The sequence below is a fragment of the Myotis lucifugus genome, unplaced genomic scaffold, assembly GCF_000147115.1.
Source record: "Myotis lucifugus unplaced genomic scaffold, Myoluc2.0 scaffold_1, whole genome shotgun sequence".
NCBI lineage: Eukaryota > Metazoa > Chordata > Mammalia > Chiroptera > Vespertilionidae > Myotis > Myotis lucifugus.
In genome coordinates this window covers 17031745-17057125 of record NW_005871049.1, presented here as the reverse complement: position 1 = coordinate 17057125, position 25381 = coordinate 17031745, and the positions used below count along the sequence as shown (strand labels likewise).

Here is a 25381-nt window from a genome sequence, read left to right as displayed (position 1 = left end):
CACACCTAAGGTGCTTTTGTTATTTCCGGGGTTCTTTCCAGTCTTGCCATTTTGAGATTTGGTGCCTCACAATCCAAAGGCCTAAATAAGGCATCACCACGAAAACCAGACGGTCTTTCCTCACATTCACCCACATCCCTCACGGGTGGGTGCAGCTTCTGTAGAGTGAGGTCTTGCAGCTGAAGTCACCCAGTCCTGAAGGCCAGGGAAGGGGGACGGAAAGCTCTGGTTTCAGGGAGGGGGGACAAAAAAACAAAAAAAGGGAGCAAGCCAAGAAAAGACCATTACAGACAATGCCCCACGCGCACGCGCAGTGGGCGCCCCGCCTCCCCCGCCTACGGGAGGGGGCGGACCGCGACGTGCACACGTCAGGCGCGCTGACGTTCGCGTAGCGTGCGCTGCCCACCAGCGTCCGTAGTTGGTTGGCTGTGCGTCAAGCTCTGCGGAGCCCTTCAGACAGGGAAGGTGGGCGGGGCTTCCGCCTGGCGGGGTTGTGCGCGCTCACCCGCGGCAGAAGCTAACTCTTTTCCAGGTGCTCGCTCTCTCGTTAGGCACATGCACGCGTAGCCATCGATGCAGTTCCGTCCCGTTTACCAAAGCATCTCCCCTTTGGTTACACCAGCTCTGGCTTAGGGAGGTGACTGTCATGTCGAACTCGCGGCCCAGGCCCCGCCGCGGCGCCGGGAGTGGCGCCCGGGCAGCCGGGCGGGACGAGCTGGTGTCGCGGTCCTTGCAGAGCGCCGAGCACTGCATGCGCGCCCAGGACTTCGGCACCGCTTACGCCCACTACCTCCTCGTGCTCAGCCTGGCGCCGGAGCTGAAAGACGACGTGAAGGTGAGGAGAGCCCTTCTTTCTCCCACTTGCTGGCAGGTCCTCTGTTCTCCGAAGAGTAAATACGTACAGACATAAATAAATTGGGAGAAGGGGGCTAAGTTGGTTGCTGTTACTATTTACTGTTCAGCCTGGACTTCTTTTGTTCACACCCACAGCTAGCCCATCAGAAAATCCTGTCCGCTCCACCTTCAAAATAGATCCAGAATCTTACCACTTGTCACCACCTGCTCCTTTGCTACCCTGGTGGAAGCCTGTCATCTGCAGACTTGGAATAGGCTTGCAACTAGGCTCTGTCCTGCGGTTTACCCCTATGAAGCCAGCGACAGGCGTGAGCTTTTCAAAACAGAAGTCATGACATCACTTTTCTAATTCAAAATTTCCTTCTCGCTCAGATTCCCAAGGCTCTATTGCAAATGAGGCCTCTGGTGATCACCTCCCATTTCCTATGTTGAATTCTAGCATGTCCCTGCCTCCGTGCCTACTGTATACAGAAGGAATGTTATGAGTTTCTGTGGTTGGATACATTTTGGAATTAGCCTAAAGTATTCATTTGATGATGCATTCTTTTAGATTCGGTTATCCGATTATTTGTGGCAGTTGTTCTATTGAAATGCGGTACATTTTTCCAAGTTATTTTAGAATTTATATTTGCAGAAGGGATTTAATTTTGCTTCGGTTTTCAGCCTCAAACTACTTTCCTTTATTTCATTCAGGGTTTCTCAACTTCAGTACCACCAACTAAAGTGGGTGGGATAATTCTTTGTTGTGGAGGCCTGTCCAGTGTACTGCAGCATGTTTAACAACAACCCTGACCTCCATCCAATAGATGTCAGTTTGTAGTTCTCATAAATTTAGTGTGAATTTTAGGACCAGCTGGCTTAAAGGAGGGGAAGGTGATATGTTTAGATACAGTTTGCTTTTCTAGGTAGCAATGGAATAATGGGTCATTTCGAGTGCATTTCCTCTATTCTTTGTTCCTTAGTTTCCTCTTGTAAAACTGGGACAATATCTTTTTACTAGATATTTAATGTGTATGAAAAGTACATCTAAAATTCATATTTCAATGCCTGGCATTCAGTAACTAGCTCTGTTTTCTGCAGAACAAAATTGTATTTCTTTGGGCTTTTGCAAAATACCAGTCTCTTTAGTCTTTTTTCCTGTTACTCCCCATACTCACACTTCAGCCACACCAACCTTAACCTATTGATTCCCTAATCCATTTCATATAATCTGTGCTTTTTTCCCCATCAAACCCTAGACTCTTCTTCCTTATATTCTTGGCTCTCTAGTAAACTTCATCAGAATTCAGTTTCAGGTTTTAACTTTTCTGTATAAAATATGTGAAGATGATGTAAAATGTGTTCATGTTAAAGCTGGCATGACTAAAGCCTTCTCTCTTTCCACTGTGTTGCAGTGTGGAGACTGGAGGGAAATGTAATCGGAGGGAGGGTGACAGTCCAGCAAGTGGTTAAAGGGCCAGATTATGTTGTAACACTGGGATTAGAGAGGAGGTGACAGGTGTAAAGACATTGAGAGAGAACAGGCTGGGTTTGAAACTAATTGTATTGGAGTTAAGGTAGCATTATAAGGTGACTAAATGGTTTTTGGTCAGGTGGTACCTTAACCTTATATCCTGTGTGAGAGGAATATGATGGATTCGTGTAGAACATTTTGAATTTTTTTCAAAATTGTATGTTAAAATGCTCTCTACAAGGCCTCTGTGAGGATTGGAACAGGATTTATGTTGTTCATGCTATTCTTTGCACACTGATTGTCCAGGAAATATTTGAGTTGAGCTGAATTTGAGGTGACGAAGGGTGCAATCCCTGGTTGAGATGACTGGTAGGAAGTTATGAAGCTGAGGTTCAGAAGAGCTTGGAGATGGCAGATGTAGCATCTGTCAACACACAGGTGATAGTTAATGCACTGGGGATGGATAAGAAAAGAGAAGAAGGCCAAAGACAAACTCCCAAAACACAGAAGCCCACAAAAAAGAGGTAGGTGGAGAATGTGAAATTGCAGCTAAGAGTGGAGAGAATTTAGAGGTCAAACTGTCTAATTTACTACCATGAAAGTGGTAAAATTTATTCATTTATGTATTTGTTTAGCAAACAGTGCCTTTTAAAGATAAATAAAATTTAAGGTGGTAGTTCAATTATAGTTAAGTTTTACTCTCTGGGGAATCTTCAATATGTGTTGTATTGTCGTTCCTCATTTTTGTTATTGACTAATTTGCTATTTTCTCTTCTGTAAAGGAAACTTTCCAGTATACACTCTTCAGATGGGCTGAAGAGCTTGATGCCCTCAGTAGAACACAAGACTTACTTGGTTGCTATGAGCAAGCCCTGGAACTGTTTCCTGATGATGAAGTGATTTGCAATAGTATGGGGGAGCATCTCTTCAGGTGTGTAGTGATTTCAGATTACTTGTTAAGAATTATTCTGTATCACCTGGATCAGGGATAAATTGTAAAGTAATTTGAACAGGGAAAGTTTAATATAAAGAATTAGTAACTGTAACAGGATAGAGTAAAGAGGGATTAGCTAATAAGCTATAAAGAGAACTCAGAAGAATATAGGAATAGCAGACATAATATGTAATAACAGAGCAGTTTTAATACAATTATCACATAATGTATAATAGCCACTGTCCCTAAGGCTGAGGTGAGTATCAGGGAAGTGTCCCCCCACTAGGCTGAGATCCAGACCTTGCGAAGCGGATGTAACGTGGTTCCCAGATGGCAGAGAAGTCCTGTGGTGCTTTGCCAGGGAACTTGTAAATCTGTTCTCTGGAACTTGCCAAAATTTGCCATTAGAATTTCTGTCTACTCTCCTTAGAAACTTTATAATTAGGACTGATAAAAATACCAGAAATTTTTGTTTTGGATTTGTTTTAATAAATCTGGTTTCACTTCTTGGCTCTGCTCATCTGGTCACATTAAGTTTTATTTTTCTATGAAAAATTCTATATAAGAAATACCTGTGTCAGACTTTATTAGTCAGTAATGTAATTATAGTCTTAGTTTAAATGGCTGGTGGAGTGAAATGAGTACTCTTTTAAGAGACAAATATTTGATAGTTTCTAGTTGTAGAGTATGATAGTAACTAGGAAAATAAGACAGATTGTCAACTGTGGCTTGTTTGTTTACACTGACAGCTAACCTGATTCTGATACATAGATTCCATCTCTACAAATTAGCAGCCAACTCTCCATTTAAATGAAATTTAGTTTAAAAAGATTTTTGAGTAACTCTTCAAATTAGTTAGAAATTTACATTTTAAGTTCAAAGTTTTCTGTAGTTCTTTAGTTTATGCAAGTAGAATTACTTTATAGGACTCAATTATATTTCCAGATTACACACATATAATGATCACAACATAATAGGACTTAAGTTTTAGAATAAACTCAATTTAACAGACAATTTGAGTGCTACACTTTTGGCAGATTTTAACTATTGGTGAACTATTTTTGAAGTGAAAAAAAAAAACTTGGTGTTAATTTGCTTCGGGGGAGATGTAAAACTATGCAACATTTCGAATTTAGACACTGGCAGTTCAGAATTTGTGATAATGTGAATGTGGCTTTTGATGTATAGTTTATCTTTGTTCTTTAGGACAGGGGTTCTTAGCTTTTGTTTCATTCTATTTTTCTTATCAAAACAGTGTATAACTTACTCCCCACCAAAGGAATCACTTTTCCAGGAGAAAAAGATTTCCAAAGTAAATGATAGCTTCCTTTCCTGATATTTGTGGGATAAAATTGGTGTCTGGAGTGTCTCCTTGTGTTAGCCAGTCAGATTTAAGATACATTAAATTGCTAGTCAGGGAAATAATGTTTTTTTCTAGTTAAAAGAAAAAAGGCATTTTTATAGTTTGTTGGTGTTATTGGGACACATGAGTGTTTCCGTAAAAGATGTACTTTGAGTGGATCATCTATTTTTTAGATTAGCATTGCAGTTTAAGAAAACTGAATTATACATTAAGGGTCAAGCCTAAAGGAAATATAAACCCAGGAAATGATTAGATGCAGGCTTGGCATTGATTTAACAGATCGTTCAAATTTTGAAATTTTAAAATATCCATTGCTAAGTTGGTCTCTTGACAAATAATGGTTACTTATGATGTATTTTGCATTGTACTGTATGCTTTGGTGGTTGCAGAATAAGAATAAGACAGCTCTGTCTTCACGATACTTAAATATAACATGAGTGACTTCATTTAATGTAGGGGCGATTGCCTTTTGTTAGAGTGCAGTTTCCTGTTTGGAGTTCCCTTTTCTTGCTTAAATCATACAATGAATAGTCTGATTCTGTGTTGTTTTTTTAAATATATTTTTATTAATTTCAGAGAGGAAGGAAGAGGGAGAGAGAGAGAGAGAAACATCAATGATGAGAGAGAATCATTGATTGGCTGCCTCCTACATGCTCCCCACTGGAGATCGAGCCTGCAGCCTGGGCATGTGCCCTTGACTGGAATCGAACCTGGGACCTTTTAGTCTGCAGGTCGACGCTCTATCCACTGAGCGAAACGGGCTAGGGCTGATTCCGTTTCTTTCAAGTTGATAGAATGCTTCAAGGTGCTTGTGAAGAAATCTGAGTGTAAAAGGGTTCTACTAGCTCAGTTCTCTTCAATATGTGGACCACACACTGGTACTGATCCACAAATTACCAATCAGTGACAGATAAATACAAAAATTGAGAGTAAGCCTTTAGGAATTTAAATCCAAGTATTTAATCAGGGAACTTGCTTGTTGAAAAGAGTTTGGACTAGTTTGAGTGCTGCTGAAATACTAGTCCTGTGCAGTACAACTATCCTATATAATGAAAGCCTAATATGCTAAGTGTCCGGTCATCTAGTCAGCCGGTCAGTCAAAGAGTAATATGCTAATGATATGCTAAGGCCACTCAACTGCTCACTATGACGTGTACTGACAACCAGGGGGCAGACAGTCAACCGGTCAACCAGTCGCTATGACGTGCACTGGCCACCAGGGGGAAGACGTTCTGACCGGTAGGTGAGCTTGCTGCTGGGGTCCGGCCGGACTGAGTGAGACGGGCCAGACACGCCCTGGAGCCCTCCTGCGTCCCTCCCCGGTCCCGATTGTGCACTGGTGGGATCCCTCAGCCTGGCCTGCGCCTTCTCACAATCTGGGACCCCTTGGGAGATGTCAGAGAGCCGGTTTCGGCCCGATCCCACAGGCCAGGCCAAGGGACTCCACTGGTACACAAATTTGTGCACCAGGCCTCTAGTTGGTTTATAAAGGATTAGGTACTTCAAAAGGGGCGGAATTGTCTATCTTCATTAGATAGATAGTTTAAGAAACTGTAATAGTTCTGGATGGTTTGATAGTTTTTTCCCTTTGTCTTCTATTTTTTATTTTATCACATTGAATTCAGTTGTAATTTTTTGGGTGACTTGCCTTTGATTTTTTCCAAAGCATTTAGCTTAGTGTTCTTAGAAACAGTGGCTCTTTTTATTGCAGTCATATTTATTTCTGTAATCTTTAAGTAAAATATGTAATGATGGTAACAAGTACAACCGGTATAAACTGGTCTGGCAGCAAATTCAACTGACTCTTGATGACCATTCAACTCAGTTGCTGTGAGAAATGGTATGTAGGCAGCCCAGAGAGGAGCCTATTAGCCATAGGTTTTAGTACCTTTTTACGGAGAGAATGGCTGTTAGAAAGCACTGGTGTTCTATTAGGTTGGTTAAATGAAGGATGACTTTGAGAGCTTCTACTATACTATGGTACAATAGTAATTTATAGTAAAGCACTTGTTAGGGTCCTGGAATGCATAAATATAATAGGGGTTCAGAAAAGGATTGATGAAGGATTGCAATTCTCACTGAAGACTTCCCAAAGGAGATGACACTTGGGTTGAGTAGGATTTGATGTGCTGGTGAGGGATTCTCAGGCCAGATGAGTGACATGGATGAAGGCACTGTAATTGATAGCCTATAGTTACATTTTTTGTCTGTCATTTTTTACTCTAGAATGGGCTTCAGAGATGAAGCAGCTGGATATTTTCATAAAGCAGTGAAGCTAAACCCTGATTTCAGTGATGCAAAGGAGAACTTTTATCGTGTTGCAAATTGGTTGGTGGAACGTTGGCACTTTATCATGCTTAATGATACCAAAAGGAATACGATTTATAACGCAGCAATCCAAAAGGCAGTTTGTTTGGGATCCAAAAGTGTTCTGGATATTGGAGCAGGAACTGGAATACTAAGGTTTGTTGTACTTGTGTTTTAATTACATATGCATGTATACTAATGTAAATTAAAGATTTTACCAAATATGAAATATTTACCTGTGGAATTTAAAAATAGAGTTTAATTTATTTCTCATAATCTTGTTATGACTATCCATACAACTATTATATTTTTCACTGTAACTTTTGCTATATCAAGAACTGGACTTAACTACTAAGAAAAATTTGGGGTTATTATTGGAATTTAAATTAATGAATTTCAGTAGTATTTTTATATTAATACTCTGGTTGAATCTAGTTAAGTCCATTAGCATTCTTCATGCCTGTTGTGTCTTCTTAATCTGCTGGACTTCATGATTTATTGTATGATTTGTTTCTTGACAAGAATATTCATTTTTTAATGTGGAATGAATAGTGGTTGTGTTAAAAGAATAAAAAGAAAGCCCATGTTTAAGTATCACAATTCCACTAATACTTGGAAAGAGACAGTGGATTATTTCTGTTTGATGGAGCTCTTTTCCCCTTGTAGTATGTTTGCTAAAAGAGCTGGAGCGCACTCGGTGTATGCCTGTGAGTTATCCCAGACCATGTATGAACTTGCCTGTGATGTAGTGGCAGCGAACAAGATGGAAGCAGGAATCAAACTCTTACATATGAAGTCGCTTGACATAGAAGTTCCAAAACACATTCCCGAAAGGTATTATAATGTGAACTAATTTCAGTATTTATAATCCATTATTTTTTAAAAAGTAAGATATTTGCATTTCTGGTTTCTAGTCCAAACAAAAATGCTAAAACCCTTACACTATAAAGTTATGGATATAAGATAGTTTAGCATAAGATGGGTTTTCATAGTAAGGTCATATTCTTTTTGCTGTTCTTATTGTTAATCCTCACCTGAGGATATTTTTTCCATTGCTTTTCAGAGAGTGGAACGGAAGGAGGGCGGGGGAGAGAGAGAGAGAAACATCGATGTGAGAGAGACATATCAATTGGTTGCCTCCTGCACACCTTGACCTGGGGTGGGGAGCCAACCCGCAACCCAGGTACATGCCCTTAACTGGGAATCGAACCTGTGCCCCTTTATTGTGCCATCTAATGCTCTACCCACTGAGAAACACAGGGCAGGGCCATAAGGTCATATATATATATATATATATAGTTTATTGATTTCAGAGAGGAAGGGAGAGGGAGGATAGATAGAAACATCAATGAGAAGAGAATAATTGATTGGCTGCCTCCTGCACAGGGAGATCGAGCCTGCAACCCGGGCATGTGTCCTTGACCGGACTCGAACCTGGGACCCTTCAGTCCGCAGACTGATGCTCCATCCACTGAGCCAAACCAGCTAGGGCAGGTCATATTCTTGATAATAAATATTTAAAGATCTTGAGAAAAATTTGTGGTAAGGAACTTAAAAAATGAACTTGACCTTTAGCAAGTTACTGTACCTTTGTTAATTTTAGTGTTCTAGTTGTAAAAATGGATTAATACCTCCTGTGTAGTCAATACTTTAAAAATTCTACTCTAAAATAATATATGAGTTGATCAACCTTGGTGGACTTATTACATTTTGTGCAAGCGGTGGCTCAGGCGCAGGCTGCGAGTGCGAGCAGGACTGGCGCTGGCAGCAGGTATGAGCGCCGTGCAGGAGCATGGCACGTGGGAGCAAAGAATTTTCAGTAACCACCAGAGACTCACCCCGATAACAGCGACCAGTGCCCTGCCTTGGTCTGGCGCCCCCGCTCACCTGCTCCACTATCCAGCCATGGTCAATGCCTGCTATGTTCTGCACATGCCCCCTGGTGGTCTGTGCATGTCATAGCTACCGATTGTTCCACTGTTCTATTTGCATGTTAGCCTTTTATTATATAGGATTCTTATCATTTGGACTATGATTTTAAAACATCTTCTTTCATATATGTATAATAATGTTTATATTTACATAGTACTTACAAAGAAGTACTATTAGATTGTTGAAGCAGATAATTATACCCATTTTATAGAAAGTGTCCTGAATTGTCTTAGTCTGCTCAGGCCACTGTAACAAAATACTGCAGACTATATGGCTTAAACAACAAACATTTATTTTCTCATAGTTCTGGAGGCCAGAAGTCCATGATCAAAGGGTGCTAGTGAGAGTTCTTTTTCTAGCTTGCAGATGGCTGATGGCTGCTTTCCTGCTGTGTTCCCAAATGGCCTTTTTCTGTGCATGTGAGGAGAGGGAAAGATCATTGGCATCTCTTTCACTTTTATAAGGATACCAGTTCTATCCACCTTTATGATCTCATTTAACCTTAATTCCCTCCTAAAGACTTTCTTTCCAAATACAGTCACATTGTGGGTTAGGACTTACATGAATTTTGGTGGTACACAATTCAGTCCATAGCATGAATCAGAGTTATTTACATTTTACTTCTCTGGCTGGTGTGGCTTGCTTAGTTGTAGCATCGTTCTGTACACCAAAAGGTAGTGGGTTCGATTCCGTCAGGGCACATACCCAGGTTTAGGATTGCATCCCCTGTTGCGGCATGTGTTGGAGGCAACCAGTCGATGTTTCTCTCTCTCTCCTTTCCTCTCTCTAAATAATAATAATAATAATATTACATTTTTCTCACAGATAGTGTTGTAGAAGGATCCAATACAGATTCTATTATTAATTTATTTTGACCTTGAACAAATCTAGAGATTTATGATGTTGGACTAAATGTTTGCAATACCTTCTACTTTGTAAATGTATGTAATTATAAGTACTGAAAATTTGTGTATATATGAAATATTGTGTCTAGGCATTGTGGGGGATACTAAATTTGTTCTTTTTCTTCAAGGCACCTATAATCTAGATAGGAAGATAAGGAATAGTCAGGAAACTTTTTTTTTTTACCTTCTAATTACACTGAATGATACAATAAATTCTAAAGAAGTTTAGAGAAGGGAGAAAAAAATCATTTTGGCGTGTCTTTGGATGAAAATTTCTAGAAAGAAAAAATGAATGAAGATCAGAGCTCTGTGGATTAGACTTTTGGGAAAACTTACAGGTAGTGGGTAAAAAGCAAGAGAAGTAACAGGAGAGGCACAATCAACATGTAAGCGGTAAACATGGATAATGAAGGTAGAGAAGGATTTTGAGAGGCAGGGCTTCTCACCTGCATTGAATATTATTTGTAGATCAAGGAAAATGAAAACTGAGAAAGATTATTTATTTGGATAAGTAGGGGAGTCCTTGATGATGCAGAGTATTTTTATATAGTGTTGTGCATAGAAGTCCAATTTAGTCAGCATTAAGGAGAGGGACTGGTAATGTTAATGGGTATGAGCCGCTCTTAAGGATTTCCAGTGGTTCTCAACCTTCTGGCCCTTTAAATACAGTTCCTCATGTTGTGACCCAACCATAAAATTATTTTCGTTGCTACTGTTATGAATCGTAATGTAAATATCTGATATGCAGGATGGTCTTAGGCGACCCCTGTGAAAGGGTCGTTCGACTGCCAAAGGGGTCTCGACCCACAGGTTGAAAACCGCTGATTTAGGCAATGAAAATAGTCTGAGGAGGCAGCAGAGTCAACTGCAGGTTGTGCCACCCTCCCCCACCCTCAAGAAGTTAGTGGAATACAGAGGAACCTGTGGAACATTAGAGTCAAGTTTTTCAAGTTTCAAGAGTAAATATTAAAAATGAAAAGTGTTAGGAAATTTTACTTGTGGACTGTTTCTATAATATACTCTTCCTTTTTTCTCTCAGCTTTGACATCTTTATATAAAAGCATGATATTTTACTTACATATATTTTTAAAAAATCATTCTGTAGAGTGTCCCTAGTTGTAACAGAAACTGTCGATGCAGGTTTATTTGGAGAAGGAATTGTGGAGAGTTTGATTCATGCATGGGAGCATTTACTTTTGCAGCCAAAGGTAAGCAGCATGAAATTAGGTAAATTTGATATAGAATTCATTATTTTAACAGATATTTATTGAGCCCCTATCACAAAGAAATCTATAAAAAATACACCCCACAAACACTTACTAACATAATGCAGTGTATACTTGTGTGCCCAAATGGGGTATACAGGCAAAAAGGAATTCATAGGAATTGAGATTGTATTGTGAAGGGACTGACTGACTATTGAATTCTTGAGTGAGATTGAGAAAGGAAGAACTTGCAGTCTCACAGCCCTCACTGCTTGAAATTAAGGCAAATTATCGAGAGTTTAGAAATAACTGCCTTGTTATAGTTTGACCCACGCGACTAATTAACTTTTGTAATTACCGAATTATATTTTGCATTAAAATCCTTTACAGTGGCCTACAAATTGTAGATTTGGTTTATATAATACATATTATGAACGAAATGATTTTAACATGTAATAAGAATTCACTACTTACAGAAAGTGGTTTGGATTTAAAATAACTAATTAAAGGTTTAAAAGAAGAGCAGTTTGTTTTTCAAGTAGGTAATGGTGATTTTGGCTTCTCAAGTCAATATTCAGTAGTTTTTTGCCGTATGCATACTCATAACCTTATAACTCCCCCTCCCTCCTTCCCTTCCTGTTTGTATTGTTAAAAAAAATGTATATATAATATATATAAGTACATACGTAGAGCAATGAAAATAAAATAAACTTTGAAGAAAAAAAACATAACCTGCTTATTCTTACCTATTGTTCTTTAGTTTTCTATTAATTTTTAGATGTTGTCATTATATATTTTTGCATAAATGTAACTGAATCTGATGTTTATTGTTCTATTTTTAGACCAAAGGTGAAAATGGTAACTGTGGAAAGTATGGGAAAGTTATACCAGCAAGTGCTGTTATATTTGGCATGGCAGTAGAATGTGCAGAGATAAGAAGACATCATAGGTAAGTGATTATTGAAATAGCAATTACTTAAAAAATTATAATTTAAAGGATTGACTATACTTTAAAGGTTAATGAATATTTATTTGAAAGAGAATTTGTAGTTTTCTGACCTTTAAATTCATGATGTTTATTCAGATCTTAATTTTCTTTTTGAATTTTTTTGAAACTTAGGATTCTAGGATTAAAACCAGCTTCAATTTCCTAGTGGAAAATTAATTTTGATACAACTTATATCCTTTTTCTATGTGATAGATTCACATAGGAAAATATTAAGTTCACTGATTTTAGATGAAAGTAAAGTAAAAATTTCCAACATGAAAATAATTTACTTTATTTCTCTCATTCGTTCTTAATAACTTTATTAATAGTAAATGTTTTGTGATTGAGGTGAATGAAATTTAAGGATCTTTCTACCCATGAGATGCTAAGATTTACTTATCAACTATGATATAAAGGTTTTTTTAGTTAAAGAAGTTTCTTGTTTACATGTTCTTGAGCATCGTGAATGTTTTATTTTGCTAAAATGTTGATTTGTATTTTCTGAGGACTTTGTAAGGAGGCCCCCCTTCCAATTACTTATTAGTAGTAAATGTAACATACAAATATTTTAGGAAATACTGATGGGTAAAAGAATAATCATCCTGCCCTTGGCCCATGTGACTCAGTTGGTTGGGTGTCATCCTGTGCACCTAAAGGTTGCCAGTTCAATTTCTGGTCAGGGCACATGCCTGGGTTGGGGCTCAATCCCTGGAGAGGGTGTGCAGGAAGCAGCCAATTGATGTTTCTCACAGTGATGTTTCTCTCTCTTCCTTCCTCTCCATTCCCCTTGCTCTAAAAATCAGTTGGAAAAAAATCCTAAAGAAAAAAATCATCCAGATAACTGCTGTCCATCTTTATTATATATTCTTCCTTATACTTTTCTATGCATATTACAGGTGATATGTAAAAAATATGTAGTGATTGGTAGGGCACAGTGCACTGACCACATAGATAGTGGCCTTAATCAGAACATTGGCTGAATTAGAGTATACTGGTTGAATGTTAGCTCTGTGTAAGTAAATGTGTGTGTGTGTGTAAATTATATTTTGTTTTCAAAGTATCAGTAAATATATTTGCTTTTTCTTTGTGTATTGTCCATTTGGTTATGCTCTTTTGTGAAGTGTCTAAGTCTTTTGTCAATTTCAGTTTTTCTTTTATTAATTTGTAGGAATTTAAAAATATATTTTGGATAGGAGCCCTTCGTTGAATAGATGTATTACAAATTTTTCCTACTTAATGGCTTGACTATTTCCTATCTTACTGGGTACCTTTTTTTTTTTAATCGTCACCCGAGGATATTTTTTTCATTGATATTTTAGAGGGAATGGATGGGGAGGGGAGGGGGAGAGAGAGAGAAACATTGATGTGAGAGAGACACATCTATCGGTTGCCTCCTGCATGCGTCCCCTGACAGTGGTCAGGTATCGAACCTGCAACAAGGTATGTGCTCTTGACCCGGAATTGAACCCATGACCCTTCAGTCCATAGGCCAACACTCTAACCACTGAGAAGCTAGGGTTGGGTATCATTTGATGGGCAGAAGTTCTTAATTGTAATGAGACCTATTATCTGTTTTCCTTTATAGTTAGTGATTATGTATATAATTATGTTTAGGAAAACTTTGTCTCTGAAGTTTTATTTTATTTTTATGTTTATTTTTGATGGATCCAATACTAGATGATGCTACTTGATTCTAAAAAAGAACCTCATCTTTTTTTCCCCTCTCTTATCTCCTCTTTCACCAGGGTGGGCATTAAGGACATTGCTGGGATCTGTTTGCCAACAAATGTGAAATTTCAGAGTCCAACTTATTCTTCTGTAGATACCGAAGAAACAGTTGAACCTTATACGACTGAAAAGATGAGTCGAATTCCTGGTGGATATTTGGCTTTGACAGAGTGCTTTGAAATTATGACAGTAGATTTCAATAATATTCAGGTAATAAAAAAAAGTTCAATTACTGTTTTTGAGCATTAAACTTTATCTGTTGTTTAAAATAATTAATACATAGGACAGTCTTATTTTAGTTTCCATGGGATTCCATTTAAAGAAAATGATTAAACGGTAACCAGAATTCCCTCCTGAAATTATTCACTTTAAAAAAAAGAGAAAAGAAATCCCTAACATTGTTGGGAATGTCTAATGTGCCAGGTGTTTTCACATGTGTTCTTAGGTCGCTCAGGCAAGAATCTTGTAATATGGTTGTACTTATCTGTGTGCTATACAGATGAAAGAACTGTTGCTTACATTAACGTTCCCCAAATTACGCAGCATGTGAATGTAGGGGCAGGAGTTCTATCCTAGATGTTTCTGATTTTTCTTAGTGTTTTGCTGCCATTTCAAATTAACAGTTGACTCCTCCAAATGAATAGTAATCCACATCTCTGGATTGTATGATTTTTAGGGTGACTAGCCATCTCGGTTTGCCCAGGAGTAAGAGGTCCCTGAGATATGGGACTTTTACTTTTAAAACTGGGATAGTCTTGTGTAAACCAGGACAAGTTGATCACCCCAGAGTCTCTTTGTGTGTGTTGCTGAGTGGTGGAAGGAAGTGAATATACAAAGAAAGTGTCCAAAGGAATCGAGAAAAGTAACAAAATCCTTCTGAAGCTCTTTAATTAAGGTTAAATGTTCAAGTATATACATTTCTTTAGATGAAACCTGTCTGGGGACAGAAGACTTTGTGAGGGTCATTTTAGCCTAAGATTTTTATAATTTAATAAAAGCTTTCTCCTATTGTTACCAGCTTTTTCTTGAGGTGATCTAGAGCTAAATGAACATTTTGGGATTGCTTACTAAGGCTGAGCTTCAAGAACATTTTTTTCCTGATATCACATAGAGAACAAGGTGATTACAGCTGCTAAGTACCCCGAAGCTATCCTTTTTTTAGTTCAAGCTTTTCTTATTTTAATTTTTCTTTGACGCAATAAAAAATACATCTTATTAAGTCTTTAATTTTGAAAGTAATATCTGCCTGTTTAATACTTTCAAATAATACAAAAGAATAGAAAGGAAAAAGAAAAAGTGTCTTTTAAAAGAAAAATCTGAAGTCCTTCTTTTCCCAGGTTACTGGTTTCAAATGCATCTTTTCAGACTTGCTTTTCTATTCTACACACACACACACACACACACTCTCTCTCTCTCTCTCACACACTTTTTAAAAAACAAAACAATCTCTATTGCTTTGCCACTCACTGCCTTCATTCGGCAATAAGGGAGGGGCAAAAGTAGGTTTGTAGTTCTTCGTATGGAAAGTAATAATAATAAGTAATAATATCAGAATGAACTCAGTGTTTCATGTACTCATACCTGTAAACCTACTTTGCCCCACCCTGTTTAGCATGGACTTCTTTCTATGTCAGTAATATGTATCTGCTTCCCTGTATTTAATAGCTGCATGTATTCCACTGTGATACATCAGAGCTGCCCATCAGTGTGCCCTAAGTGGTTTCAGGAGTGCCAAGATATCAATTCCCCAGGGCCTATGGCTGGACTGAGTACTTGGAGAAATGGAAAGTGATACGATATTGGGATATGCAAATATTAAGTGTATAAAATCCTTTTATATTTTTGTAGGAATTAAAAAGTCTTGCAACTAGAAAACCTGATAAAATTGGTGTTCCTGTTATTAAAGAAGGCATCCTAGATGCCATTGTGGTTTGGTTTGTACTCCAGCTTGATGATGAACATAGTTTGTGCACAAGTCCTAGTGAGGAATCATGTTGGGAACAAGCTGTCTACCCTGTACATGACCTTGCAGGTATTACCTTGTCTAATTTTTTTTTCTGTTCGTTTTCTTACACTTGTTGTTTTAATCCTCTAAGCATTTGAGGCATTGTCAAAAAAATCACTTTGAAGTTTCTAGTCAAGGGAGACTGATGACAGCTCTGAGAATTTTCTTTTTCTATTTTAAAAGTAGCTTTAAATAATATATATGTAGGTTGATAAGAGAAACTAAAACACAACTCTCCTGCATACTATTAAAAAATATCTGTCATTGCCCTACCTGGTTTAGCTCAATGGATAGAGCATCAGTCTGCGGATTGAAGGATCCCGGGTTTGATTCCGGTCACGGGCACATGCCCGGGTTGCTCGATCCCCAGTAGGGGGTGTGCAGGAGGTAGCCTGTCAATGATTCTTTCTCATGTTTGATATTTCTCTCTCTCTCTCCTTCACTCTTCCTCTCTGAAATCAATAAAATATGTATTTTTAAAAAAATCTATCATTAAATCATTTCTCCAGCAGTAGATAAGAGCAATGCTAGCCCATTTTTAATAAAACAGAAAAGTACTACTTTTTTTAAAAAATATATTTTTATTGATTTTTTACAGAGAGGAAGTCAGAAACATCGATGAGAGAGAAACATCGATCAGCTGCCTTCTGCATGCCCCCTACTGGGGATGTGCCCGCAACCAAGGTACATGCCCTTGACCGGAATCGAACCTGGGACCCGTCGGTCCGTAGGCCGTAGACCGATGTTCTATCCACGGAGCCAAACTGGTCAGGGCAAAAAGTATTACTTTTAATGCAGGAGTTCTTACCGCTTACAGAACCTGATGGCATCTGTGGAGCCCCCTGTCCTAGAAAGGCACACACTCATATAAGTACACAAGTTTGCAGTTTTAGAGAGTTCATGAATCCATGGACTTCTCTAAGGAAATTCTATATTAAAGATATTTTTTGTATAGAAAATTTTTTGGACCAGCAATTTGATGGGTTTCAGTATATTTCACAGCAATTGTGCATAGAAAAATTTTACTTTTTAAAGTGGCTACTTGTTTCTCCTAATCAAGGATCTGATTTGGCACAGTCATTAAGTCATGAAGTCAGTGCAGGGTTGTGGCTAGTATGGTGTTTTTAGACTCAGTTGTGTAGATTTGGATTCAGGTCTCGGCTCTGCTACTTTCTGACTCCTTGGCTGTCCTTGCTGGTTATTTTTCAGAGCTTCTGTTAAGAGATGTGTAAAAATGGGATGCTGCTGCCTCCCTTGCAGGATTGTAGTAGGGATTAATAGAGATGATGGATGTAAAATGCTTACCATAGTGATTGGCACTTATAAGTGATATTTTCTATTGGTGTTTATTTACTTTAAGCCTCTTACAGTAACTTAGACAGATGGTCTTTTTGTTTTTAATCTTTCTTGGTAAAGGACGTTTTAAATGTTTAAACACAAGAATAATAATTTGTATTTTCAACTGGCTTTAGTGCTGATAAGAGATTGCAATTGTACATTCACATTTTAAAGTTTTATTAAGTGTGAAAGCTAATGGAAAAGAGCATGACAGTTTATTGTAGGACTTATTCTTTTCTTATATTTTCAAATATGCCAGATAGTTGAGAGATATTACTGATATGGTTCCAGTGAATACTGCTTTTGTTCTTTAAAAAAAAATATATTTTATTGATTTTTTACAGAGAGGAAGGGAGAGGGATAGAGAGTTAGAAACATCGATAAGAGAGAAACATCGATCAGTTGCCTCCTGCACACTCCAACTGGGTATATGCCCGCAACCAAGGTACATGCCCTTGACTGGAATCGAACCTGGGACCCTTGAGTTTGCAGGCTGACGCTCTAGCCACTGAGCCAAACTGATTAGGGCTGCTTTTGTTCCTTTAGAAATTACTTTTAAAGAAAAGAATGATGGCCCTTTAAGCTAACATAAGGTTTCATATTAATCCCTTAATTTCATCTCTCTTTGTTATTGTCAGCTTCATTGCCAAAGAAAATTGAGAGTTCCCTGTAGCCCTTCCCACCTCCAGTTTGGGGACACAAAGGATATCTAATGATTGTAGGGAAAGCACTAAATACTGATAGTTAAGGTCCAATAATGTAACTCTTGAATCTCTGTATTAGACTGAGTTAATTGAATCTTTAACTTCAGTATTTCCCTTTGTAAAGCTGAAGAGATTTTCCTATTTCTTTTTTTTGTATGTGTTGTAGGAAATTAATAGATTGATTCACTTAAATCTAATAAATTAATATATATAATCCTCCCTGTAGTGATTTAAAAAATGGGGAGGGTTGGTGGAATGGGAGGACAGACATGTTTATGTGATCATAAGGCTTATAAACACTCGTATTCATCAATTATAATTATTTTCTTTCTTTCTTATGAAGACTACTGGATAAAGCCTGGGGACCATGTAATGATGGAAGTGTCTTGTCAGGATTGCTACCTAAGGATCCAGAGTATCAGTGTCTTCAGTTCGGAACATGAAATGGATGTTGGACACAGTTCTACCAAGAATAAAGACTTGCTCTCTTTAGGAAATGAGGCTGACCTCTGTAGTGCCCTGGCTAACCTTCAGACCAGTAAACCAGATGCTGTGGAGCAGACATGTGTACTGGAATCCACAGAAATTGCTTTGCTTAATAACATTCCATATCATGAAGCCTTTAAAATGGCAATGAGGAAAGTGCTGTCTTCACTGACCCCAGAGAAGCTGTGCCAGGCCGTGGATGCCCACTGCCAGGACAGTGAGATGAGCTGTGGAAGTGGACAGAATGATTCTGAACAGAGTGCCTCGGAGCCTTTCTATGTGCTAGATGTGTCTGAAGGCTTCTCTGTTCTGCCTATAATCGCGGGCACACTGGGGCAGGTTAAACCTTACAGTTCTGTGGAGAAAGACCAGCATCGCATCACTCTGGACCTCATATCTGAAGCCAATCACTTTCCTAAGGAAACACTTGAGTTTTGGTTGAGACATGTGGAAGATGAATCTGCTGTGTTGCAAAGGCCCAAATCAGACAAGTTGTGGAGTATAATTATATTGGATGTCATTGAGCCATCTGGGCTCATACAACAGGAAATAATGGAAAAAGCTGCAATATCCAGGTAAAACACAAAATATAACTGTTGGGGTTTTTTTGAACTTAAAATTCATGTGAATTCTTTAAGTTCTTTAATGGTATAACTACAAATGATTCATGATTTTGTATCTTCCTAAAGCATTGCTTTTCAGGACCTGTGATTTCATACCTTTCTCTTTGTGTGCATGTAATTACTGATTTTTCCCTTCAAAGGACCCCTTCCACCATAGATGTGAAGAGTGAACCTGCTTTGGGATTGGACTGCCTATATAATAGTATAATATGGGAAATAAGTAGAGATCTATAAAAATATTCAGGGTAACTAAGAAAAAATTAAATTTTAGCTTGCTAATTTCATAGAATGGTACCCTCTTGTGGCTATTTGGGGTTAAAATTTTATCGAGTTTAGTAAAGGCATAGATAGGAATTTTGTTAAGGGCTGTATAATTTTTTTTTAAGCTGTATAATTTTGTTACGAGGTCTATAATTTTACCAATTGTGGAAATTCAGTTTTGCTGGAGGTAATTCCAGCAGGTCATAAAGGCAAGAAGTTCATCAAAGGTTGATGGAACTTGAGGCTTCAGCAGGGCTGAATCATATTACCTGCTGCTGGAATAGCTGAAAGCATTTCCCCAAACCTGAAAATCTGCATATATTATTGCCTGCTGCCAGGCAGCTGAGGGCAGTTCCCCCAATCTGATAATCTTACTATTTACCAAACTTTACCTTTGATATATATATCTGCTTTGCTATAGGGAAAAATCCTATCTAATAATAGACAAACATGGTAATTGATTGTACTTTCGCTCTGCCTCCCATTGGCTAATCAGCGTGATATGCAAATTAACTGCCAACAAAGATGGCGGCTAATTTGCATACTGCAGGCAGGGCAGGACAGCGCCATCCCGCCTGCCCTGCCGCCATCTGGGCCTGCTATCTGTGACCTGGGGCGGCGGGTGTCCATGTGCGACCCGACCCAGGGCGGCTGGGCCGTGCAGCAGCGATTGGCCAGCCCGCCCGGCCACCATCCGGGCATCCTGTGTGCGACCCGCCCGGGGCGTCCCGTGTGCGACCCGACCCGGGGTGGCGCCCCAATCCCCGATCGGTCCTGCCGTGTGCGCAACCCTTGGCGATGCCCCAACCCCCGATTGGCCCTGCCGTGTGTGCGACTCGGGGAGGCAGGGCAGGCACCGAGGGATCGGGCTTGCCATCTGCCACCCGGGGAGCGGGCCTAAGCCAGCAGGTGGTTATCTCCCGAGGGGTTCCAGACTGTGATAGGGCACAAGTGGGGCTGAGGGACACCCCCCTCCCTCCTCCCCCGCCAGCGCATAAATTTTTGTGCACCGGGCCTCTAGTGTGTTAATAAAAAGCTAGGAGTCCAGAGACTTGAAGAACTTAGTTACTAAAGCTAAGCCTTGCCTGGCTCCCCCAAAAAATGCCTTTCAAATTTATATTTCAGCCGTAGCCGGTTTGGCTCAGTGGATAGAGCGTCGGCCCACTGAAGGGTCCCAGGTTGGATTCCGGTCAAGGGCATGTACCTTGGTTGCGGGCACATCCCCAGTAGGAGGTGTGCAGGAGGCAGCTGATCGATGTTTCTCTCTCATCGATGTTTCTGACTCTCTATCTCTCTCCCTTTCTCTCTGTAAAATCAATAAAATATATTTTAAAAAAATTTATATTTCATGTCTAGTTTATTAATTTACTCGCAGCCCCTTCTCCAGATTCCTGAACCTTTCTAGATGCTGAGAACGACCCTGGCACAGTTTCTACCTGACTACTTAAAATGCTAAATACTTAATAGGAAAGGAATAACAAATATGAGTAAAGCATTGGGGTCAGGGTAGAGTCCATTTTTAGGGTAATGTGTTGTGGGACTTACTACAATTTAAATGATCATGTCCTCATATTTACTGAGATTATCCTGATTTAGGAGCATGGCTTGTTTCCATTATTCTGGTGCCATTGCATTAAGGAATCATCTCTAACTTTCCTTGCTGATACTGTGCTCATCAGATTACCTGTATATGATTTGGCCTTTAGGGAGAGCTACTACGGAGCAGCCTGCTTGCCTATTGTAAACTTTTCCATCAGCTTTTTATCTAGAAAAGTCCATTAGACTACTTATAATTTGTAGCTCACTAATTCATCTTGATTTAGTTGTTGGTATTGATAAAATGTGGGGCGTCAAGATTTTTTTTTAAACACTTCTCTTTCTCTAGGTGCTTGCTACAATCTGGAGGCAAGATCTTTCCTCAGTATGTGCTGATGTTTGGGTTGCTCGTGGAATCACAGACACTGGTAGAAGAGAATGCTGTTCAAGGAACAGCACGAACTCTTGGATTAAATATAGCACCTTTTATTAACCAGTTCCAGGTAAGTGCCTAGAAGAGAAATTCAACCATGTGGCTGTTATCCACAGTCTACCTTCTCTCTCTCTCATCTTCTATAGTCACTACTGGCCCAGTGCATGAAACTTGTGCACATTAAAAGGGAATTAATTAGAGGAAATATTTTAATAGTGCTATTTGCCCTTTCTCTATAATAGAAGTGTCAGAGATGAGAGAAAATTAGTAAAATGTATATGAAAATCTCCCTCCTGTCAGTCTGGGACGCGCCGCGGGACCCAGAGTCAAGTCCTCGCCCACCTGCATGCGCCTTGAAATGGTGTGAGACCCAGACCCGGCTGGGCCCACCCCTGTCAAGCCCCACAGGGCGAGGGGCGAGGCCTGGTGCTGGGGCGGGGGGGCGCGGCCTCAGGTCCCCTGGCCCAGGCGCGAGGGTGCGACAACCATTTGCATATTAGCTCTTTATTATATAGGATTATGTTTAGCTGGATTAGGATCCTTATCAGTTTCCTAGAGCAAAGGAACTTACTATGGATAAAAATCAACCTAAGGAAGGAAGAATGCCTTCAAGGATGTCCAGGGAGAGGTTGATGTATCTGTGTCTCTAATATTTTATTCAGACAGGATTTCAGAGAGGAGGGGAACAGGAGAGAGAGAGATAGAAACATCAAAGATGAGAGTGAATCATTGATCGGCTGCCTTCTGCACGCCCCCTACTGGGGATTGAGCCTACAACCCTGGTATGTGCCCTGACCTGACCGGAAATCGAACCAGGACCTCCTGGTTCATAGGTTGACAATCACAGAGCCACACCGGCCAGGCAGGAAGGCACTTTTTGTTTCCTTTTTATTTCAAGTGAGGAGGGTAAAGTGATGGGACACTTTATACCAGTTAGTTGTCAATTTTAACTCTATAGTCATGTGCCCCATATGATGTTCAGTCACCTAAGGACCACATATCCAACAGTGGTCCTATAGGATTGTCATGGAGCTCAAAAATTTCTGTTGCTAGTGCCATCATAGCCATGGTAATGTCATAGAGCAACACATTATTCATGTGTTTGTGGTCATGCTGGTGTAAACAAACCTACTGCACTACCAGCCACATGAAAGCATCGCACAATTACAGTAGTGAGCTGTACCATCTAGGTTTGTGTAAGTGCACTCTGTGATATTTGCCTAATGATGAATTTCTCAGAACATATCTCCTGGTTAAGCAGTGCATGACTACTTTCAGAGCTACTGGTAATTGGAACCCAACTCCAGATCAATCTGATGTGTGGCCTGAATGGTCAGATTTCAAAGCCTCCCTAGGTGGTTTTAATTTGTAGCCAAAGTTGAGAATCACTGCCTTAAAGAAATTATTTTATTTTCAAACAAAATCCACTATTAAGTTGTTTGGTTGAATTTGACGTATTTTCTCAAATTCAATAGTTCATGTTATACTATTAGCTTATTCATCTTTCACACGTAAGATATCCTTGGTTTAAAAATTTTGAGCTGTTTGGCTTAAGTAAAAATTTAATCTGTTTCCATCGAAGCAAAGTATCCATAGATAATTGAATCCATGGTTTAAACAAATGATTTAACCTGCCTAAACTGTAAAACTGGAATCATGAAATTCCTTATACCTTAAGATGATCTAAGAATTGAGCTAAATGAAAAAAGCATTGTATTGTACTGAGCCAAGTACAAAGTAATCAGTTGGCCATAAAAAGAATTGAACAAAAGTGAACAATTTGTACTTTGTTTAGGTACCTATTCGTGCATTTTTGGACCTGTCCTCACTGCCTTGTATACCTTTAAGCAAGCCAGTGGAACTCCTAAGACTGGATTTAATGACTCCATATTTGAACACCTCTAACAGAGAAGTAAAGGTAACTTAAAATAATTACTCTTGTCATACACAGAATAATTATCTTAAACTAGGTAACACTTTATGTACATAAAACTGTTTTAGCCACTTTCTTTGAAAATTTAGTTTATTTCTTTACTGAACAATATCCAAAAATGGGCTTGGGTAAATATTAGAGTAAAATAGGTCACTAATTAAATATATTTATGAAATTTGGATCTAAAATTTGACTAACAAGGCAAAGACTTATTCAGGTCTATTTGTTCTGATGAAATTCTCACGATTTCTTAATTTTCCTAGGTACACATTTGTAAATCTGGACAAGTGACCGCCATTCCATTTTGGTATCATATGCACCTTGATGATGAGATTAGGTTAGATACGTCCAGTGAAGTGTCCCACTGGAAACAAGCTGCAGTTGTTTTAGATAATCCCATCCAGGTGGAAATGGGGGAGGAACTCGTGCTCCATGTCCAGCACCACAAAAGCAACGTCAGCATCACAGTGAAGCATTGAAGAGCAGTTTTCTGGTGAAAACCTGTTTACATAGAGCAAATACACAACTTTTCTGGTCTGAATAGTGTGACTGTAATCATAAAGTGGGGGATGTAAAGACTTAATTGCTTGTATTGATCAAATTTTTTAAAAAATTGACCTTAATACATTTAAATACATTTAATAAAATGTATTTAAAAGATACATTATGTAGTAGTATTATTACAAAAATATTTGCTACAGACTTCCTTTCTGAAAAAGACTGTCATTAGTTTTTACATTAGGAAACTTGGTCTTTATTGCTTAGTTTTACTCACTATAGATTAAATTTTACTAAACACTTTTACTTATGTGCTAAAGCTATAAAGGATTTTGAATCATCTTCATTGTCATGTTTTATTTATTTTTTTTATTGATTTCATAGAGGAAAGGAGAGGGAGAGAGATAGAAACAATCATGATTAGAATCATTGATTGGCTGCCTCCTGCACGCCCCCTACTGGTGATTGAGCCTGCAACCCGGGAATGTGCCCTTGGCCAGAATCGAACCTGGAACCCTTTAGTCTGCAGGCCGACACTCTATCCACTGAGCAAAACCAGCCAAGGCTTCATTTTCATGTTTTAGAAAGTAAAGCAAAACTTTTAATATTTAGGTATCTTGGCTTTTTTCCTTAAGTCTTAACTTATAATTGGAAACATCAAAAAGTTGGCTTCCACTGAAGACTGAAGGCTATGGTTACTTGTAAATTATAAGCTTGCTTCTTTTAAATACTGGGTGTACTTCTGAAATAACATCTCCTACTGGGGATGTGCCCGCAACCCAGGTACATGCCCTTGACCGGAATTGAACCTGGGACCTTTCAGTCCACAGGCTGACGCTCTATCCACTGAGCCAAACCGGTTTCGGCCCTTAAGTCTTAACTTATAATTGGAAACATCAAAAAGTTGGCTTCCACTGAAGACTGAAGGCTATGGTTACTTGTAAATTATAAGCTTGCTTCTTTTAAATACTGGGTGTACTTCTGAAATAACTTCTTAGATTTTGTGATTTGGGAATGCAAAAAGAATTTAAACTCTAAGCTAAATGTAATTAAGAGTAAAAGAGGAAAGAAAGGAAATCTTAAGGAGGCAGCATTTTTCCTGGTCTGCTTTGGCAAAGAAAAAATGAAAACGATAAATTCAAGAAAGAATTAAACCTAAACCAGTATTTTTCAAAGTTTTGATTTGGATGCATAGTAAATATATAATTGAACTAATTTTTAAAGACTTGAAATAGATTAATAAGATGATCATGTTGTGTATATACTATGTGCTATTTGTAACTAAGCCTCAAAGAAAATAAGATGTACCTTCTTTTCACATTGCCTATTCTCATTACCTCTAATAATATACTACCTGGCTTTACTTTCAATAGAAATGTTTAGTTTATAGTAGTGGACACAATAAAGGCTTTGTATGTAATTACTGTGAACCAGTATATATGTGAATATGTGTGTGTATAAGTATGTAAAGTCAGGGTTTTGACAAATACTCTTGCTACTTGCAACATACTACTATGGCACTTTCTATATTTCATTTTTGGTATAAAATGTTAAATACGACCCAGAAACTCCATCCTAAGTAATAAGATTCATAGCACCTCCATGTCTTCTGACTGTGGTTTATAGGTTTACATTAGCTGACACCTTCAATAACGCTGAGGAAAAGTAGACTCCTTTTCTACTACAAGTTTCTTACTTATTCTTCCTGTCTTCAATCCAGTTTATTTTCTTCATCTCAAAGTCACAGATAACATTAATCTATTAGCGTTATTGCAAATGATTTTTAGATAGTAGTTGTTTTAAGATTAATAAGATTAGGTCTGAGCTATTTATCCTAATAGGAATATAAGAACTAGGTATCTTTCATTGTAGGCATATAATTTTTAACCCTTAA

General features: G+C 38.7%; 1 protein-coding gene across 3 annotated transcripts; it reads left to right on the top strand.

The window, feature by feature from the left end:
• The first annotated feature begins 487 nt into the window (after positions 1-487).
• Positions 488-23829, top strand: PRMT9 (protein arginine methyltransferase 9). Of its 3 annotated transcripts, none has more exons than XM_006081760.3 (12): positions 488-835; positions 3091-3239; positions 6832-7068; positions 7579-7746; positions 10855-10957; positions 11797-11903; positions 13688-13880; positions 15519-15702; positions 18061-18778; positions 20973-21126; positions 22852-22974; positions 23253-23829. In XM_006081760.3, exons 1-12 carry the CDS (start codon positions 647-649, stop codon positions 23466-23468), a joined length of 2541 nt encoding a protein of 846 aa, XP_006081822.1. In that variant the 5' UTR covers positions 488-646; the 3' UTR covers positions 23469-23829. The 3 variants fall into 3 exon arrangements, with proteins under 3 accessions (XP_006081822.1, XP_006081823.1, XP_023610688.1); XM_006081761.3 differs by lacking the exon at positions 488-835 and adding an exon at positions 2811-2832; XM_023754920.1 differs by lacking the exons at positions 488-835; positions 3091-3239; positions 6832-7068; positions 10855-10957 and having other exon boundaries at positions 7629-7746.
• The last annotated feature ends 1552 nt before the right edge of the window (positions 23830-25381 follow it).

Bases quoted from the DNA above. Each gene is read 5' to 3' on its own strand.
- PRMT9 (XM_006081760.3), top strand. From the start codon at position 647: ATGTCGAACTCGCGGCCCAGGCCCCGCCGCGGCGCCGGGAGTGGCGCC. The intron at 7,747-10,854 runs GTATTATAATGT...ATCATTCTGTAG, and splicing joins CCAAAACACATTCCCGAAAG to AGTGTCCCTAGTTGTAACAG. The intron at 10,958-11,796 runs GTAAGCAGCATG...TTCTATTTTTAG, and splicing joins ATTTACTTTTGCAGCCAAAG to ACCAAAGGTGAAAATGGTAA.